General features: G+C 38.3%; 1 protein-coding gene across 1 annotated transcript in view; it reads right to left on the bottom strand.

Moving 5' to 3' along the window:
• Positions 1-20,598, bottom strand: part of Arhgap10 (Rho GTPase activating protein 10) — a 302,252-nt gene that overhangs the window by 128,530 nt on the left and 153,124 nt on the right. The window contains exons 13-14 of the mRNA XM_026392727.2: positions 19,024-19,089; positions 563-637 (exon numbers count right to left, since the gene is read on the bottom strand). Of these exons, the coding sequence (XP_026248512.1) occupies positions 563-637; positions 19,024-19,089 (141 nt within the window). The remainder of the gene's footprint in view (positions 1-562; positions 638-19,023; positions 19,090-20,598) is intronic.

The following is a 20,598-nucleotide window of genomic DNA, read 5'->3' as shown; positions in this document are numbered from 1 at the left end:
CCCTAAGAGTCAGACCCTCGCTGTCAAATGACAGTTTGGGAAGCTCCATAGAAATGTGCGAGTCCCAGTGGTCTTGTCCAACCAAATGTACTGTCAAGATTATGGACAGGCAATTTGGAAATCATGCAAATCATAGAAGCCTGACTGCTACTTCACTGAGTAGAGCAAGGGGTGAAAGATATTCATCCATGGGGCTGGGGTTGTGGCTTAGTGGTGGCGCTCTCGCCTAGTATGCATGGGGCACTGGTTCGATCCTCAATACCACATAAAAACAAAATAATATGCCCACATAAAACTAAAGATACATAAATAAATGTTTTTAAAAAAAGATTCGTCCATGAGATGCATCATCTTCTTAATAAGTAGAGGTGAAGTAGATAATCTAAGCTGATCCAAATACTAATCTACTTCTGAGTCAACCATCTCTGCTCAGGAGACCACTCATCAGTAGAAGAAAAAATGGATTCCCAAATATGCTTTATGTTACTATGAAATATTAAGTTGTGAAGTCAATGAACATTAACAAATAATGCATGGAAAAATGATTAGAAAAGAGGCATACCCATCAACATACTCAGAAGTCTCTGGACCTTTGAACTCACCCCCACAACTCTGTACAATCCTTGGTCATTTATACCTATTGGAAGAAACGAAATGTTAGCAAAATACAACAGTATCAGATTTAAAAAGCTGTCACCAAACAATTGCAGTCAGAATCTTTGCTAACTCACATTAGCAACATTCCTGTTGACTGTAAAAATAATGTTCGACAAAAATCAAGTGTTTATACCAACTTTTTTTTTAACCGGCTTTGTATTTGTGTGCTATGGTTGGAAAATAACTTAAATCAATTTTCCATGTGGACAAAAATGTAACGAGTCAATGTTAATGAAAAGTTGAGCATCATGGATACACTAAAAGGTATCCCAATGCAACTTGTAAAGATACATTAAACCTTATGTTTCTTCGGTTCACTTGTTCACATTTCTCTTAAAGTGTTAGTCTTTTAAAAATAATATAGTGATTAGGATATAAAAAGAAACAATTGTTTGGATGATTGTTGGATACCAGTCAAGACTAAAGCAGTATTTTTAAAGAAAGAGTTGTTATATGCTCTGCCCAAGTGTGTATCAACCACAAACTCGACTGCAAAATAAACCAAATCATTGCAAACTCTTCTGCAGAAACCTGAAAATCAGGGGTCCTGGAGCACAATAGATAATAAAGGCAAGAAAAGTTACATCAGACACAATTTCATATGCTGAATAAATGTCCCTTTTGGATTCTCATCTGCACAAACCAATTGTAAATGACACTTGAGAAACAATCAGGAAACTCTGAGAGGCATTCAGGTGATACAAAGAAATTTCCTTCCACTGAAAGGAATGGAAGTCATCTGTCTTAGATTTGCTGAAAGAGGAAGACGAGATGGTTGAAGCAACTGGGCAGCCTGTACATATTGCTGAATCTGGGTGATAAGAGTATGGGCGGTCATTGCACGGAATTCTCTAATTCAATGGACTTGAAAAATTATATAATAAAGCAATGACTCCCCCCAAATAGGACTACTTGTCTATACTTCCAAAGAGTTACAGCTTCAGGGCTATGTGTCTATTTTCTACGCTACAAATGTTAAAGCCAACAAGAACACGACTGGCTGACAAGGAAATGACATCTCTAATTCCCAAAGTTTCCAAAACAAAATAACTCAACAACAAAAGGCCATGAGATCTGCACAAAGGGGTCTATTTTCTTCTTACCTCCTGCACTGATGAAAAGAATACTAGACAGAGTCTAAAGCACTGGATTCAAGTCTAGGTTAGACAAGCATGAGCAAATTAGGAAACCTCTGAGACCCAAGGCCACATAGGAGATCAAGGGCAACACCCTAGGCCCTAGTATGCTGGGAGGAAAAAGATGCTAGAAACATTCTGTACATTATAATGCACTCTGACACATCCACATACACTTTTTTTTCTTGCCAGAAATCAGTTTTTTTCTCTTCCTCCATTTTGCTTTTTATTTGTCTTTACTCACTTTTAAACTTCTCAAATGTTCTATTTTGCCTTTGATTATGGGCCAAATTTGTGACTTTCACAGATTTACATGTTGAAGTCCTAACTCCCAGTATCTTAAAATGTGACTGTATACAGAAAAAAAAAAAAAAAAAAAAAAAAAAGGTCTTTAAAAGCAGTAATTCATTTAAAATGAGGTCATCTGGGTGGGCCCTAGTCCAATATGACTGGTGTCCTTGAAAGGAGAGAACATTTGGACACAGTAAAAGCTGGCGGCCTGCAAGCCAAGGACAGAAGCTTCAGAAGAAACTGACCCTGGCGATAGCTTTATAATACACCTCTAGCCCCACCAAAATTATGAAAAAGTAAATTTCTATTTTTTAAGTCACCCAGTATATGACTTTGTGTTACAGCAGCCTTGCCCTACTGATACATGCTCTCTCTCCATTCTCTCATTAGAGCTCAGAGAACCAGGAGGGCCAAGGCTAGCCCCCAGTCTACCCAGAATGCAAGAGTCCCAGCAGCAAAGAGGCTCCTTCCTAATGTGGGACAGCCACTAACTAAAACAGGAGATGGGGCAGCATGGCCCTGCCTCAAGTTGCAAAAGAGAAGAGGAAAATGCCAAGAAATAAAAATCAGAGAATTCTGAGCCTGCTCCAAGGAGAAAGACTGAGCTACTCATTCCTTCCTTCTCCTAGAAGCCAGGGGACCTGTCCAGAGTGTTTAAAATGCCAGAGGATTTTGTTCAGCACTACTCTATTAAATAAACCTACAACAACAGCTTGACCCCAGTGCCAGAAGTAAAAAGGGCAAGTCATATTCTGCAAACAAATATGCACCTCTGTGAAAAGTGCCTGAAATACATGGAAAGATGAAATAAGAATGTTATTTCAGCAATAATCATCACTCTGCTGGTAATTACTATCAGATAATTGATCAAGTTCAAATTCATCACCCTGAGAAGAGTAGAGTTAATTGCTAATGCATAATGAAAGGTGCGAAGGGGAATGAAACTTCCTCAACACAGTTTTTCCTTTTCTTAATGAAATTTAAATAAATCTCATACAAAAGCAGTTCAGAAATGGCACATGAAATACTCAAGTCTTGTGGGATTATCTCTCTTGTAACACTCCTTTGAAAGGCCCTGGACTAACAAAACGAGAAGAACTTTAATCTACAAACACATACGTGTTCATATAAAAATGTCAACTGTGTTAAGAGAATATAGACCAACATGCCAGTTCATACTAGTGGGCCTAATCACCTCCCTTCCAGCTTCTTCCCCAATTTCCCTCTTGCTCAAAGGGATCACTCTTTCTAGTCACCAAATATTAGAATTTTCAAGTTTAACATGTCACGTTCCAAATTCGACAGGTCAATGTCCACTCAGTCTTCTAACTGAAGACGAATCTCTGCCGCTTTAACACAGTCTTGAGTTCTTTGCACAGGAACACCCACATTCCAACCACCACCGTCTTTCCCCTCTATGTTCCCAGCATTCACATCACTATTACCGAAGGCCCTCACCATCCCCATTTTAAGAGTAAGCCAGCAGATGAAGCCCCTTTCCCAGCCTTGACAAGTACATGAGTATCCATAAGGGGCCCCACTCATCTACCTACGTCTATCGCACAGCAGGCTGCTGTCCCCCACAGAAAACCAAGTTCACACTATCCTTCGTGACTATATTCAGGCTGAGGTCTCTCCCCTGACAGGAACGGTATGCCCCTTGTCTACCCAAGACGACTCACCTGTCACCTATTTATTCAAATATGTGCCAGGTGCAAGAAGCTACTCAAGATTCAGCAATGAGTAAAATAAATTTCCATCCGAACCTTCAAAACCAGACCAAATCCCACCTTTTCTGACTCTAGCCCAAACTAATAGTCCCTTTCCCTAAACATAATCATAATCAATTCCTTTTATTTCAACACTTGGTCACGTTCTAAACCAAGCCCATAATCTCTTAGTCACAACTCCAAAAACCAGAATTCTCAATGCTTGACCTTGAACACATCATGTTAAGTCTTTATTTTCCCCACTTAGAGTGAATGCTCATATTCAACCATGTAAAAAATAATTTCCAGGGCTGGGGTTGTAGCTCAGTGGTAGAGCACTTGTCTAGCATACATGATGTTCAGTCCTCGGCACTGCATATAAAAATAAAGGTATAAAAAATACAATAACATAATAAAAACAGTAATTTCCACAAACTTATCTAGAGATGCACATACAGTAATTTCCACAAACTTATCTAGAGATGCACATACTATATAGACCTGTATTACCATTTTACTTAAAGAAAAAAATTACATTCTGAAACACATCCAGAATTAGAATTTTAAAACAAACAACTGTAGAACTCTATTCTATCTTCTCTCCCAATATGCATATATTACCTTGAGAAATATTAGGTCAACTTTGTGTATTTATTTATTTTGGTAAATGGCACCTTGCATTAAGTAGTTGGGCACAAAATAGGTAGGTAGTACTATGTTGATGTGACTTGAAATTAACTTAGAACTATAAATACAGACTGGACCAAAATGTATTCTAAACTAAGAAAGCTCAATATCCAAATTATTGTAACTCTGAGTGTATAAAGGCTTACCAATAGATAAATAAAATATTTTCTGGGTTTTAGCAAAAAAAATTGTAATTTGGCCCAAAAGTGTTTATAAGCCCAAAGATTTTTCTTTTAATAGATGAGACTGGTTTCAATGGGTAGTAATATACAAATTCCAATACAAAGAAGATCATCTGATGACAGATGTCCCAGGTAAAGTGGATAAGGTAAAATCCAGCATGTCTTACTTCCTATCACCAGTCTCTTCTAATCTGCCACTCTGCTACCACAGAGTGTGACCCACATCTTCTGTGAGGAGATATCAAAAAGTGGGAATGAATCAAGTTTCATCACAATATCTGCCCAGTTGTTTCCCTCTCAGAACCCAGAAGATATCACCAGAGCCATAATATATTTGGCACCCACAGGCCCTTTCAAGTGATCTGGAGAAGCAAGAGAGAAAGGAAGATGCTCTGGGACAATAAGAGTTAAGGTACAAAAAGGAGAATATGATTTGAAAGGATCAATAAACTCAAACAACAGAAGTGGAGGTAAGACTGGACAGGCTGTGTCTTAGTCTATGTTCTGCTGCTATAACAGGATGTCTTGGACTGGGTAAGAGATGACAAAAAAAAATTTCTTTAGTTTATGGTTCTAGAGTCTGGAAAGATCAAGGGGTCACATCTGGTGAGAGTCTTCTTGCTGTCATCACATGCAGGGAGAAAGGAGGATAAGTCAGCAAGTGGGGGGGACATATTCTTTAATCAGGAGCCCACTCCTATAATCATAACCCCATTCCCCAGACGACAGTGTTAATTTACTCATGAGGGCAGAGCCCTCCGTACCTAATCACCTCTCAATCCGGCTGCAGTATGGGTTAAGTTTTCTACACGGGAACTTTGGGGACACATTTAAACCACAGTAGGATACAAGTAAATGTGGTGAATAAGAAAAAAAAAACAGTTTCTAAAATAAAGGAAGCAGAGAGGTAAAGGTGATTACAAAGTGTATTTGCATGTGCACGTACACACACACACACACACACACACACAGTGAGCAGGGCAAAGAATGCAAAGCAAAAGGGGAAAACAGAAAGGAATGAAGTTAGCAGGTGAGGTAGTCCATAATATTGAATTTCCCCAGAATTATCAAGTACTAACTATATTTCAGGCACCCAGAATTAAGTGAAGACCTAGAAATTAAAATTAAGAGATCAACTTGATACCAACTAGGGCAGGAAATCTTTTTGTTCCCCCCTTCTTTTTGGTTTCAGGAGACACTTTGATAATTCTGTATTCTCTATTACCTCACACAGTGCTCAGTACGTCCTATGCATTTAACAAATAAATGGACTATATTAATGATTGAAGTGAATAATGAATTAATATGCTGATGATTAAGAAGTAAATGGAATATGGAAAGACAAGACAGGAAAGGTCTCCCATGTGTTCCTGTGTGTGTAGATAAAACTAGATGAAAGAGAAGGGCTCAACGTGGAATGTAAACACTTTTGATGGTAAAAGGCGCAAAATTATTTTAAAAGATTTTGCAGCTGCATGATTCTACAGAAATAAATGATCAAATTCCATGGGTCTATAAACATTCATTCAGCTCACATCTAGCAACCCGCAGAGCGCCTGGCATGGAATGAGGTACTTAATATTTGCAGAGTGACTGAATCGTTTATTTGCACTTGCGTGTGGTGACAACAGGGTAAAAGGTCATTAATGTTCATGTTCACATTCACAGGATTTACATCAAAAGTCTGCAACATTTCATTTTTAATGAGGCATATGTGCAAATATGTAAGCATGTGAATGTAGGAATACAAATATAGGTTTACACGACTCTCCAGCACTGCAAAGACAAATTCCCTGATGGGTTATGTAATGAGAAAATGTGCAATTTTATGCATATGTAAATTCTAATCATTATTTTAAAATGTCCTAATTTAAAATATTTACATATTTTACATAATTATAAACATTAACCAATGTTGAAAGACACTTGACAATAAAAGGAAAAGACGTGTAACACAGGAAATGATTAGAAAAACTCGTAAGAAAATCATGAAGGTGACTCAAGGAAAAGCAATGGAGAAACTCATGGGTGTCGTTTCAGGTCAGGGGTGAGTTACAGAAAAAAGGCGATGTGTTCCCATCTATATTTACAACCAATCTTCAATAACACTGTTTATGTGCCTGTGTAAGTGTAGTGAACACTTTCCAGGCTATATCCTGTCCTAGGTTACACAGAAATAAACAGATCCATACATACCCTTAAGATAGTCAGCAATCTGTAACACTTTAGATTTCTGTCGAAGATGTGTTCATATTAATTTTAAATAAACACAGACAGAAGCAAGAATCCTTTGCTCTGTTCCATCAATGGGGCATATTCACTGCCATGAATGTAAGACACTGTTATCTACTGAACTCTAAAACTCAAGAAGAATAAATTATTTTTTTAACACTTACAATGCATTAAATACCTCAAAGAGAAGGTAAGAGCAATTCCTAAACAATGAGACAGAAGATTAACTGTAGCTATGTAAAGATGAAAAGATCAAAAGGGCACTCAATAACCTTTTCACCTTTCTGGACCTTGGTCCAAACAAAAAAAATTTTTTGTAATTTTTAAAAAGCATATCCTGGATATACAAATTTGTTCACAAGTTAGGATTACTGACATTCTGAAAATTTCCAACACTACCATCCTCTAGGTGTGATTTGGCAAGTTGCTCCCTCTATGTTTCACCTTCTTCATCTGAAAAACAGGTTAAGATGGAAGGGAGGCTGTGTACAGCACTTGCCTAGCATGCGAGGCCCTGGGTTCAACCCCAGCACCATAAAAAAAAAAAAAAAGTGGAATGGGGTCATTGTGAAAATTAAAGGAGCCTATGTTTATAAAGCATGGGAACAAACCTCAGATTCAACTAATTCCTTATTAATTCAAGCACTCACTAAAAACTAACTACAGCATAACATTCAAACCTCATCTCAAAATAGCTAGGCATAATACATCTAAAACCCCCACAAGGAAGGCATGTTGTCCACACTCCACTTTCAGAAAACCAAGCATATGCCAAGAAGAGAGTCAACATTTACTTAATAAGAATGACTCATGGAAAATACAAAATTCCTGTTCACCAATAACATTTGCATTTCTTCCCATGGATGATAACCATTTGGATAGCAGATAGAAAAATATCACAGATAATCACCCAGTGTCTCATCTTCCTTGCCCCTTCCTATGGAGTTGTACTTTCCCAGCATGCTAGCTTCAGGTACACTTCTTGTGCAAACCTGTTTCTGTATCATGACGGGCAGCCTCCTGGACAGCAAGCACTTTCAGGGAAAATCAGGGTTTCATTTGTATGGTCCTTCCCCATCCAAACAAACCAGAGTCTCAAGATAGGAAAGACAGCTTGGCACAGGAGGGGCCCTCCCACGTCTGTCCATCATATCTGCTCCAGCACCCGTCCCAACTAGGTGAGAAAGATGGAAGAAGTACTAGGCAGCTATCCAGTTCCAGGTCGGAGCCGGTGCTTTTGGAAGTACTGTTAATTTCAGGACTCTAAACACACATCTAGGCTTGGCTAAGTCTCTTCCTCTCTCATCCAAGGCTCAAATACAACAGGTGGCTGCTTTATTAGTGGCTACCTTCATTTTAGGGTCAAAATGAACTGTAGGCTACCTGTGACTGACTGACCTTGCTTCCAGTCTATAGCCAACACAAGAGAAACCATTTTAGTTCCAGGCCAGACAGCTCTTAGAATGTTGCTCCTCCTACACAACCATACAAGCCATTGGCCAAGTACCTAACCAAGGACTTAAAGAAAGCTGCAGAATCACAAGGAGCTTCCTCTTGCATCAGTTAACACGTGGGGACCCAAATTCTTCCAGAGGTCTCATGTCCACCTGTCCCATGGCCTCACAGAGGTACCAGCTGTGACTCACTCCATGTCCCCTGCAGTGTTTGTTCACAGTGTGAGCCTTGGCTAAAGGACTATTTCACAAAGAATGGGAACCCAGCAACCCCATCACCACTAGGTTCATTGCTGACCAATTCTTCTCCCCCTATTTCTACTACCACAAGGTGTTTCTGACTTAGGAGATCAGGATCCCGGTCCCAGCTGTGCCAGGTCCAGCTAAGTGACCTGTCTCAGTTTACTCCAATTTGTTCCAAGCCTCAGACGCCGCTTATGACAACAAGCCCAATGAATCATGCATATTTTCTCAACTGCCTGAGTTTTCTGGAGATTGAAAGACAGTATTCCAAACACTCTGAAAACATAAGATGTTATATATTAAGGTTTTAAAGACAGAGAGATGCAGATTCCTGACATCGTTTCTGCTCCCAACAGACCTCCCAAGGTACTGCAGAGTTTCCCTGTCAAGGGAAAAATCCTTTCTGGGTTGCTGGTGCATCTTAAGAGGCCTTGGGAGAACTGGTCTGGTAAGAACTGAGGTGGAACTCTGGGATGGCTTAATTTAAATCTAGATGGGCAAATCCAGGGAATGGCACTTCCATCTTCTCTACTTCCCTTTTTTATTGTCTACAGTTTCCAACTACCTCTCTTTAAAAACCTATCCCCCCCTTTTATTCTTTTCTTCATCTCCACTTCTTCAAAAGAGAGGATATAGGAATCTCTACCTCCTCGTGGTCATTATGCTTGAGATGCATAGGCCTAAAAAACTCAGTCTAGAGTTTCAGTTGGAATCTGCAAAGTTCTAGCTCTGGGATTTGAACAAGTCGATTCACGTCCCTTAGCTTCACTGGTTGATAACGTCAGCCATCTTTCAGAGCTCTTGTGAGAAGAATATCCCAAGAGAAAACAAGTACAACCCAGCTACTACTTCACTTCTAGACTTCCCAACCACTTCTTGACTTCAAGTAGGAAAAGGTTGCTTCTCAGTCCTCCTCCTACGTGAACTTTCTGGAGTATCTGACATGCTGACATCCCTCCTTGGAGTCCTCCCTCACATGGATGTCTCCACACCCCACTCTCCAGTCTCTGCTACCACTTTGACTGTCTGGTGCCTCCATTATTCTCCCTTCTCTTGTCCCCTGAAAGCAAGGATTCACAAAGGTTCTGACCTTTGCTTCCTTATCTTCTTGCCTCACCGTCCACCTGAATGACTTTTCTGATACTTAGACATCATCACTACGCCAACAATGGCCACCATCTCTCCTCTTTCCTAAATATTTCCTGTAGATGTATCACAGGTACCTTGAATTCAGAGTATCTAAAGGCAATCTCTCTTCCTCCCCACCCGCCTGCTCTTCTTATACTCTCCCCGTTGGCTGTGGAGCCAGTTTTCAGACTTCCCTTTCCCTTACTGAGACCAACAGGTCGTCAACTCTGTTCTGCCATCTCTCTCTTCCTCGCCATCCCTTCTTCCCAATGCCAGTACTCTGTTTTAAATTTATTTTTAGCCGATACATAAAAATTTTTTTTAAAATTGTACATAAGTACATGGTACCATATGATATTCCAATACAATACACATTGTATAATGTTTAAGTCAGATTAAACATACCTGTCTCCTCAAACATTTATCATTTCTTTATGGTGAGAACATTTCAAATCTTTTCTCCTAGATTTCTGAAACACACAGCACATTACTTTTGCCTATAGTGACCCAATTCTCCAACAGCACATCAGAACTTCTTACTCCTATCTAACGGTAACTTAGTACCCAGTGACCAACCTTTGCCCATCCTTCCTTCTCTGGTAACCACCCTTCTACTCTCAACTTCTGTAAGATCAATGTTTTTAGATTCTACATGAGTGAGATCATGCTGTGCGTGTCATTTATGTGCTTGGCTTATTTTACTTAATCCTGTGATCCACAGTTCCTTTCCTGTTGCCACAAGGGACAAGTTTTCATTTGTGGTCATAGTTCAACAGTATTCCCTGTGTGAATACATACTACATTTTCTTTATCTACTCATCAGCTGGACACTTGGGGTGTTTCCATGTCTTGGCTATTGTGAATAGTGCTGCCATGAACACTGGGGTGCAAAAGCCTCTTCAACATACTAATTTCCATTGGATACACACCCTGTATCACATGGCTGGATCATATGGCAGTTCTATTTTTAATTTTTTGATGAACCTCCATACTGTCTGTACACTAGTATAAACCTCCATTATCTCTTATCTAAATTATTTCCAAAATCTTGACATCATCCTGCCTTTCTTCCTCTTCCATCCATCCCATTCTTACCAACTCTACTCCCAGTCAAGAAATCTCAACTCACTGTTGCTCAGATTGTCAATAGTTCACCCCAGTCTGCAAAACCAAGGCAAACAGTACAGCATAGCACCAGGGATCTGCCACACTCTGAATTCAACTGCTCACAGATCCTCAGATATACCACCCACTCACTTCCACCAATACCTTCAGTATGGTGTGAACACCTCCTGTTCCAATACCTCCCTCTGGAGCAAAGAACAGGTTTACTGACATCCTTGGAAAACAGTATTTCCCTCCAGAGCAGAGGGACTCCTGGCTATTATAAAAGATTATAGTTTCCTGTAACTGCCTGTCATCTGCAGGTAACATCCAACACTCTTTGCAATGGCCTTGGGAACTGAGGCTCAGGGAACCGCCACAAAATGCAGTACTCTGACTACTCAGCATGATACCCTGACTTTTGTCTCTGGATCTGGTAGTCTTGTGTCTTCTACCAGTCTCCACGACACTGTGCAGAATAACTTATAAACAAGAAAGAAGCACAAGATCTCAGACAAGAAAGTTGCGCAAAATCAGAGCATTCACAGAATGAAGCTAATTTTTAAGAATAGCAATCATATCTCCACCACCGTTCCTACAGGACACACACAAAAAATGTTGCCATAGGTCCATCTAACACACATCTAGCTGGGAATGGGTAAGGAAGAGCTAAATAACAAATGCACTGATGTAGCTCCATTTTTAGTGGCAAAATCTTACTAAACTAGAAGACTCTTGAACTCAAGGAAAAAGTTCATTTTTTTTTTTTTTTTTAAAACAAGACTCTTTCATCTTTTCACTAAAGAGATGAAAACATCAAAGGTCTAATGATGCCTCACTGCTGCCATCTGCCTCTCTGCCTCAGATCAGCTACAGCTTCAGGTACCAAATCAATTCCAGGCAAAGGGAACAATCTCCTTTTCCTTTTCTGGTTTTGTTATTGCTGTTTTGCTTTGTTTTGTTTTACTTCTGCAGAAAAGCTGGAGATAATGGGAGAGGCATGGCCTTCTTCCTGAATCCCTTCCCTTTCTTTGCTTTCTCTCGATATTTTAGTGCTCAAACATCCACAAGACACTGAGGAATAGGAGGTTAAAGGCCAAAACAGTTCATTTTGCTCTGGTTACAGAAGCCACCTAAAATTGCTAGAGAAAATGAAGTCAGATGATTTATTTCCCTATGTAAATTGCTATTAAAGAAAACCATTAAAAGTTCCTTAGTCCTCCCAGAACCTTCGATCAACAATAGGACTAATTATGACTGGCTTCAATGATTAGATTTCACTCCAAATAAGCAACTCAGTACTGAGGACTCAATATGTACCAAGTCCCAAGCAGCCCCTTTTCATTCCCATGATAACCCTGTAAAGGAGACACTGTCATCAGCCTATTCTGTAGATAATAAAATGGAGACACAAAGAGTAGAAGAAAGTAACTTTCCAGAACTTCAGGGTCAGTAAGTGGGGAAACTCAGATTGCGATCAACTTTTTTTTTTTTAATTTTTATTTTTAGTTGTAGATGGACACCTTCATTTTATTTATTTTTATATGGTGCTGAGGATTGAACCCAGTGCTTCATAAGTGCGAGGCAAGCACTCTACCACTGAGCCACAACCCTATCCCCACAATCTTTTGAGATCACGCTCTTCAACAGTATACTCAAAGTGCAGAGTATTACAATAAAATATCATGGACAGTATCAGAACTTAGACATGCAAAACCTAGTCCATCCTAGTCTGCAACAAGAAAGCTTTCCCATGTTCCCTAACACCACCTCCAGCACTCTGACAATATACCATTGCCATTCTCTTGACCCCGCCTGACCTCAGACCCCAAATATGCCCAAAAACAAGATGATTTATGTAATAACTGTATAAAGTTCTACTAATTTTCTGCACTCCTGTTCTGGGGATGTGTTAAAGATGGAAAAAAAATGTATAAAACCATAGGTAACAAAAAAAGCCAAATTGGAAATGGAACAAGGACAAGACGAAAGTTGAAAGTCATAAAGCAAACCCTGAGTCACCTGGAGGTGGGGGACCAAGCTGGGCATACCATCTCATAGGGAGTATGTACCCCTATTAATTCAACTCAGCCATTAATTAGGAAGCTAATAGCTTTTCAGAGTTTTCCTAAAGTGAGTAAGATTACTAATTGAGAAAATGAATATTCAGTCCCGATTTGCCTGGACTTAGTATTTCAATTTTGTATTTGCATTTCTGCAGACACCACAAGACTTTTCAGTTTCCTCCCACATAAGACTGTCCTGTGTTTCCACCCACACTCACCTCACACCCATTCTGATTAAAAAAAGAGACAGTGAGTGAGAAACTCTAGTTTGCTTGCTGGAACTTTTCTGAGGACAGCTGTTCTCTATTTTCTTCATTTTGCATGGAATTTGCCCTTGGCAATTCAAGATTAACGTGCAATCATGGAAAAATATGTTGCAACTTCACTTTGGGGGTCTTCTGTCCCACATGCCCCAAAGATTAATACTGAAATCCACGTTATCTTCTCCTGCCAGGACCCATCTTGAGACCCCACACCACTCCAAAGTGCTCTGGAAGCTCCTTAAGCCAACTTCATTAAGATTTTTCCAAAATCCAAAACTTTGCTTTTCAAAGGAAGAGAAATTCGCTTTTACATGTGACAAATAAGGACTGTCACATCTTATATGTGGCTTCCTACTTCTATCCCATGAATTCACAGCTTGTTAACAATGCTGAATTTGATAACTGACAGCTTGCCTAGACCGACATTTTAATGCCATATTCTAGAAAATTGAAGTGAATATTCAAATTATGCACATATGGAACATTTTTAAAGAGAAACTTTATAAACAAAGTGGCATACAAATTTAGTTTTAAGTCATAATGACTCTTTAAAAAATAGCAACTAAAAAGATGTTTTTAAGCAAAAGAATCTTACTTTATTTTTGCTTATTTTTACAGCACACACACCTCAAAATTAGGTGCCATGCATGTCCAGAAAGGGACATTATACTAGGCATGGCTCCATTTTAGGAAGGGGATTTGAGGAAATTGTACAATTATACCACAAGTTCTGAAACCATGAGTCCCTTTCATTAAGTAATGTGCTATACCTACATCTAATATATTAGCCATAATTCGGAATGATGCTCACAAATTCATGAGTTCATAAATTCATGAAGGTTTAAAAGCAAACCCTACAGGTGTTATGTAAAACTACTAATTCCAACCACACAGAGAAGAATAAGTTTTCCCAGTAATTTTACAAATTATAAATTGGTCAAATTGCCAATATAGCTTTCTAGTCAACTCTCTGAACACTTTAAGAAAAAGGAAGAAGTTACTGAGTTGCTTACTATGTGTGTGAAGCACTATGTCTACAAAGGAGTAGAGGCGTCCAAGGGTAAATAAGGCATTTTCTCCATTCTAAGCAAACAATAAAGTCCCCAAACCAAAATAAATGAAGGAAATATAATAATCAATACCAGGCAGTACAACTGCTAGATGAGAAAGAATTTGTACATTTTGAGACAAAACAACACAAAGGAAGGATGGTTGGGGAAATGAAGACACAAAGACCATCCACCATGTACAAAAACCATCTCTTTCCATTTTTACCAATCAGAGTGGAGGGCAAAGAGTGTGAAAAAATATACTAATTATTTTCTTTTTTAGAAACTAAGGGTCTGAAAGGTTAAGAATCCTTCAAAATGCATCTTATTTCACCACTTCAGAGATTAAACCTGAGAACTTTTTTATTTTTATTTTGGTAGGGGCGAGGTATGGGGTTGCTCTACCACTAGGCTACCTTCCCAGATGTGTTTTATTTTGAGATGGGCGTCTCACTAAATTGCTGATCATCTCCCTACTTTGCTGAGGCAGTTCTTGAACTTGCAATCCTCCTGCCTTAACCTCCCAAGTCACTGGGATTACAGGCATGTGCACTGCATCATGATCAAAACTTGACAACATTTTATCACCCAAAAGTGAGGTAGACCCTGCATCAGAATGATTGGAGAGCCTCCCTTCTTCCCACACTCCTTCCCTCTCTTTCTGTCTTACATAACAACTCTTAGATCCAGATACATCACATTCTTTGAAACACCTCTATTTTCTCTTCCCAAGATCCTTCCTTCTAATACTCCACATACTTGTTAACCAGGACAATTCCCCTTGTCCACAGAACTCAAGTTCAAGAGTGGGTCCTCCAAGAAGCCATGAGTCAAGATGTATCAGAGTTCCAGGAGGAGCAGAGGAGAGTGCCACATCTGTCATCATTCTCCAGAGACAAGGGCAGAGCAGTAATTTCCTCAACAGAGAGCCAAAAACCACGGTTGGGTGCCTGTTAACATTCATGTTCAGCAAAGCCAAGGCAATGGAAGAAACCATGTACAAACTTAGTATAATGGGGAATTTTCCCACAAAGGGACAAACCACCAGAGGGCAGCATATCCCCAGTACCATGCAGAGATAGGAGGATAGATTGGAGGTGACTCAGCTAGCACGAACCAGAGCTGCCATGAACCCCTCTGAATTTGCCTGGGATTTATCTACTAAGTATTTGACATTTGAATTGCTCTTGGCTTTCAACACACTAAAACAGTCTCTTTTAGCCATGTTATTTCTTCTTTTAACCTTCATTGAGGATAGAGGTTCTACTCTACGTCCATATGCACTCTCCCGTAATTCCCAAAACTACATAGATTCATTAGGTAGGCCTTCATAAACCTGATCTCCTGGGAAATTTCCCATGGCTACTTCTATTCCCCAAAAGCAGAAAATTAGAAAATTTTGCTGTCCATTTGACTTCCCTATTCTTTTTTTCGCCCCAGAAATTTCTTTTATTTATTTATTTATTTTTTTAAATTGGTTGACTTCCCTATTCTTATTTAATCCCTTTGGAAACCAGTACTATCAATTTTCATTCAACAAATCCGAATTGAGTCCAGAAATGTTCATTTTTAAAAAACATCCCATGGTGATCTTGTATGCACCATAAAATTGCCATGTACTCTATTTTCTTGATAACTTGTTTCCCAAAAACTTGAATATAAGATTCCCTACAGACCTCGGATCTTCCATGTCCAACCAATTGCTAGATATGACTAGCAGAACTTCAGCAAAACCACTCAGACACTGTCTGCTATCTACACTACTGCCAAATCCGTCATCTGGCTCACTCATAGAGCACTCTGCCCTTAGCAGTATTCTAGGCATCCCACATATGGCTACCAATCCTAGTTTCCCAGCACCCTTACCACAATTAAATACAAATACCTGCTTTTACTGTTCTTTTATGCTTCCTTTCTTATCAGATTTGGCTTGGCTTGTCTTAGGACATACTCTGCACCCACATCCTTGCGGTGGGTGGTGGGGTGTGTCTACATGCCAAAATATGTGCCTGACCTTTAAATCTAAGGAAGCCCATTCCTAAACACATTGCTCAAATAACAAAGTCTTTTTCAACCCATTAACGTGCACTCAAGATTCTCTTTATCCTGCAAACTTGTAAGTTTTATCTTATCACTTGGTATACTTCAATTGTTTCTAAATCTCTATTCTGTCTACTATTACTGGATCAAGGATTATATGTAACCAACCTTTAATATGTATCCCAAAGGCACTGAGCAAGACTGTGATTGCTCAATAAATACTGGTTAACTAACTGGAGTCAGATTAGAACTAGGACTAAACTATGATAGGTCATCTGTTACTGAGGGAAAGAAAAGAACATTGTGCTATTCTCTTCAGAATGTTTCTATTTTGTCTAGAGTTTAGGTTGGGTTATTTTTTAAAAGAAGTCAAGAGAAAAGCTTTCCATGTAATTGGACACACTCAACAGGATGATAATTGTATGTTCTATTTCCCCAATCCACAAGCCACATTTTCAGGACAGTGGTTCCCAAACTTTGCTACTATATATTAGAATTACCTTTGCTTTTCAAAGGAAGAAATTACCTAGGGAGCTTTGTAAAACTTCACTTCCCAATTCACATTCATTAGCAATTAAGTCTGATTAGAGATGAGAGCCTGACACCAGTATTTTTAACAGTACCAACTGATAAATGTGCAGCAAAGTTTGGAACTAATTGTTTTTGGAAGTCCTTCAATTCAGTATACCTATGGCACAGTTCCCTTCTGGTGGGGACAGTACATGTTATTAACAAATATTAGGTAAATGGATGAAAGTTCAATGGAAGTGACTCCCACATGCCATAACTTCATAGCAAACATCGCTATATAAATGAAGTATGAGCTATTCATTGATTCTGATATGTAACAATGAAATTTGTTGCCATCTCAAATTAGAATAACTGCTACACAGACCCAAACAGGACAAGATATGTATGTGTATATGTGTATGCTATATTAATTATATATCATATATATGTTATATATGTTGTCCAAGATATGTTAGTATGTTACAATACTGAAAACGTTCTTTTCTTAGGGGACTAAATTTTAGACATTTGCCGATGCTTTGCAACTGTTTCAGTAATACCACAAGAAAGAACAACACAATATCAAATGTCATTTTTTCAAAAGTACATTAAGTAACAGGTTAATTGCTTCAACCTAACCATATGAAATGCAAGTTTTCAGCCAATGATAGTAATCTTTAAAAACTAAAAGCAGTGATTAGAAAAAACTTGTCAAACATTTCATTAAATGCTTCTAATCATTAGGTATGTAGACACAAGAAGTACATGGCAGACATTAATGTTTTATATTAATGGGATACATATTAAAGGTTGGTTCCATATAATCCTTGATCCAATAATAGTAGACAGAGATTTAGAAACAATTGAAGTATACTTCAGTTCTCAATCTGTTTTCCAGGCTGATGGGAGGGTTGTGCTTCCCAGACCCTTTGACCCTTTAGTTGTAAGCAACTGTAACTCACTTCCAGGCCACAGTATCCACTTGCTGGTGCAAAATCCTCCAGAACTACCTCTCTCTGTCAATAAGCAGGGTCCTTGAACTTGGATGGCTGCTCCATAAGCCCAGCGATCTGAGTGATGAGCAAAGCCCTCAACTAATGCCCCATGAGTGAAAAATAAGTCTTGTGGTTTAAAGCCATGGTGACTGGGAGGTTTCTTGTTAAGGAACACAAACTAGCCTCATCCTTATAGACGAAAGCAAGACAATAATACCCATAGCATAAAAAGAATAAATAAAAACCAGGAGAGCTGATTTGGGGAAAATCACTAAGACCAACATTTCCTGAAGAATTTCAAAATTTATGATAAAAGGCTGAGAGATTCTATGATGTTCCTCAACTTTTTAAATAATATAAGACTGTGGATTCTTTTAGACTATTTTTATCACTCCACTGAAAGCAAAAGGTTTCAGTATAGGAAGACCTTTGCAAACAAAAGATTTGGGAAGAAAAACATTTTTTTTTTAATTTTTAAATGGGAAAATCTCACATAAAATGTGTAAGCCCACTCTTCGTTAAAAACAAGAGCATATTCATGACACATTTACACACAGATTCTTATATATTTGTTCCATTCACTGTACATAACACTCCACAAATCCACATCTCCCAATCAGAAAGAAAGCCTTCTAGATAGATCTTTATTTGTTCAGGCAGAAGCAAGTATCTATAAAACATACCCTTTGGGAAAAGAATTTATCAAAATTAATAAGCATGCAAATGATACAATTAAGGATCTAACATAAGGACCTCAGGAAAGAAACACGAATGCTGAGAAATATTAAAATTATAGTAATTTTTAAAGCACTAGGAAAATGACCAAATTTGTCAGTTCAACTTTAGTACAGTTTGAAATAAATGAAAATCTGATCCATCAGTCTGAATCACCACTGTAAGTGTATGGGCAAGGCGCTTTCTGTGCCTTGAGTTGTTATCACTGATGGGCAAATTTCCAAAACATAAAACGGCTCGTCTTCATTTATTATCTGACACTCTAATTTTACAGGTAGCAGTCTGGACTCATAACAAAGACCTGTTTTGACAGAAAAATGTGAAGACACTGCTTCATCCCACTAGGTCATCCAAAACAGGACTGGAATAAACAACATGTAAGAATGAATTAAATATGTCATATAAATAACTGATATCTGGCATGAGCATTCTGTATGAAGACATTTCATGCAATAACACTCAACCATGCAATGCATATTTTAAATGGACTTTTAGATTTTTACATACCTATAGCCTTTCATGAGTAAAATGATTCACATTACCTCGTGTTTCAACAGCACTGATGCACTTTCTGAGAATTGTGAAACCCATCTTATCCAACTGTGCATCTGAAAGAAAGTGATAAAATATTGAAGGCACAAGCTATTAAGAATACAAACAACAGTAAGTATTGGCAAGGATGTGGGGGAAAAGGCACATTCATACATTGCTAGTGGGACTGCAAAATGGTGCAGCCAATATGGAAAGCAGTATGGAGACTCCTTGGAAAACTGAGAATGGAACCACCATTTGACCCAGCTATCCCTCTTCTCGGTCTATACACAAAGACTTAAAAATAGCATACTACAAGGGCACAGCCACATCAATGTTTATAGCCGCAGTAGATGAATGGATAAAGAAAATGTGGTATATTTACACAATGGAATATTGTTCAGCAATAAAAGAGAATAAAATCATAGCATTTGCAGGTAAATGGATGGAGTTGGAAAATAAAATGCTAAGAGAAGTTAGAAAATCCCCCCAAACCAAATGCCAAATGTTTTCTCTGATATAAGGAGGCTGATTCATAGTAGGGTTGGGAGGGAGAGCTTGGGAAGAATAAGACAAACTCTATATAGGGCAAAGGGGTGGGAGGGAAAGGAAGGGGGTATGGGGGTAGAAATGAGGATGGACTGACATGGACATCATTACCCTAAGTACATGTAGGAAGACACAAATGATGTGAATATACTTTGCATACAACCAGAGATATGAAAAATTGTGCTCTATGTGTGTAATATGAATTGTAATGCATTCTGCTGTCATATATAACAAATTCGAAACTTGTTTTTTAAATATTGAGGGCACAAGTATTTATCATATTTCTGTTCCTTATAAAAATAGAAAAATATTTAATTGAATTCAATTTTCATTCCATTGTTTTAAAAAACCTAAAGGCCATTTATTTCCTGTGTAAATATATAAATGAAAATCTTAACTATTTTGAAGATCACTTGCTGGAACAATAGGACATCTATCACCAATTTATTTTTTTAAAAAGCTCATAATATAATGTAACTTCTTTTAAACAGTTGAAAATAAAATGAGGAAAGCTATCTAGAAAAGATGAATTTTGCCAAAAATTCTAACAGTAGCTTAGTTGAAAAAACCTATACAAATGAGGTATCTTAAGTTATTTGAGACTTAGGGGACGCAAACTACTTTTTTTTGTAAACACAGGAGGCAAAATTTTAAGAGAAGCTTTTTTAAAATACTATTTGGAAAATGAGCTTGATTTAAAAATTTGATATTTTATACCAATCTCCAAGCCTTTAAAATAATATTTTATTATTTTCATAATGGACTAAAAACAGATGGTTCATGTGGCAGAACAGATTATTTTGAAAATACAATTTTTTATCTTTTCTAATATAGATGCTTGCCTATGATTAAGCTGGTATATTTGTATAGCTTAATGAAAGCCAATTCTTGTTTCAAAAATGAAATCAAGAAAAGTGGCACCCTGAGCCTCTGCATTTAGAACCCAGGAAAGTGTAACACTAATCCCCCGCTCTCAGCAGGAATTCAAGAACAATCTATGGATGTAAACTTAAATCCATGGGGCTAAGCTTGAGGAG

This window comes from Urocitellus parryii, chromosome 10, assembly GCF_045843805.1.
Source record: "Urocitellus parryii isolate mUroPar1 chromosome 10, mUroPar1.hap1, whole genome shotgun sequence".
NCBI classification, from domain to species: Eukaryota; Metazoa; Chordata; class Mammalia; order Rodentia; family Sciuridae; genus Urocitellus; species Urocitellus parryii.
The sequence above is the reverse complement of the archived record's forward strand: the minus strand, read 5'-3'. Positions and strand labels throughout refer to the sequence as shown.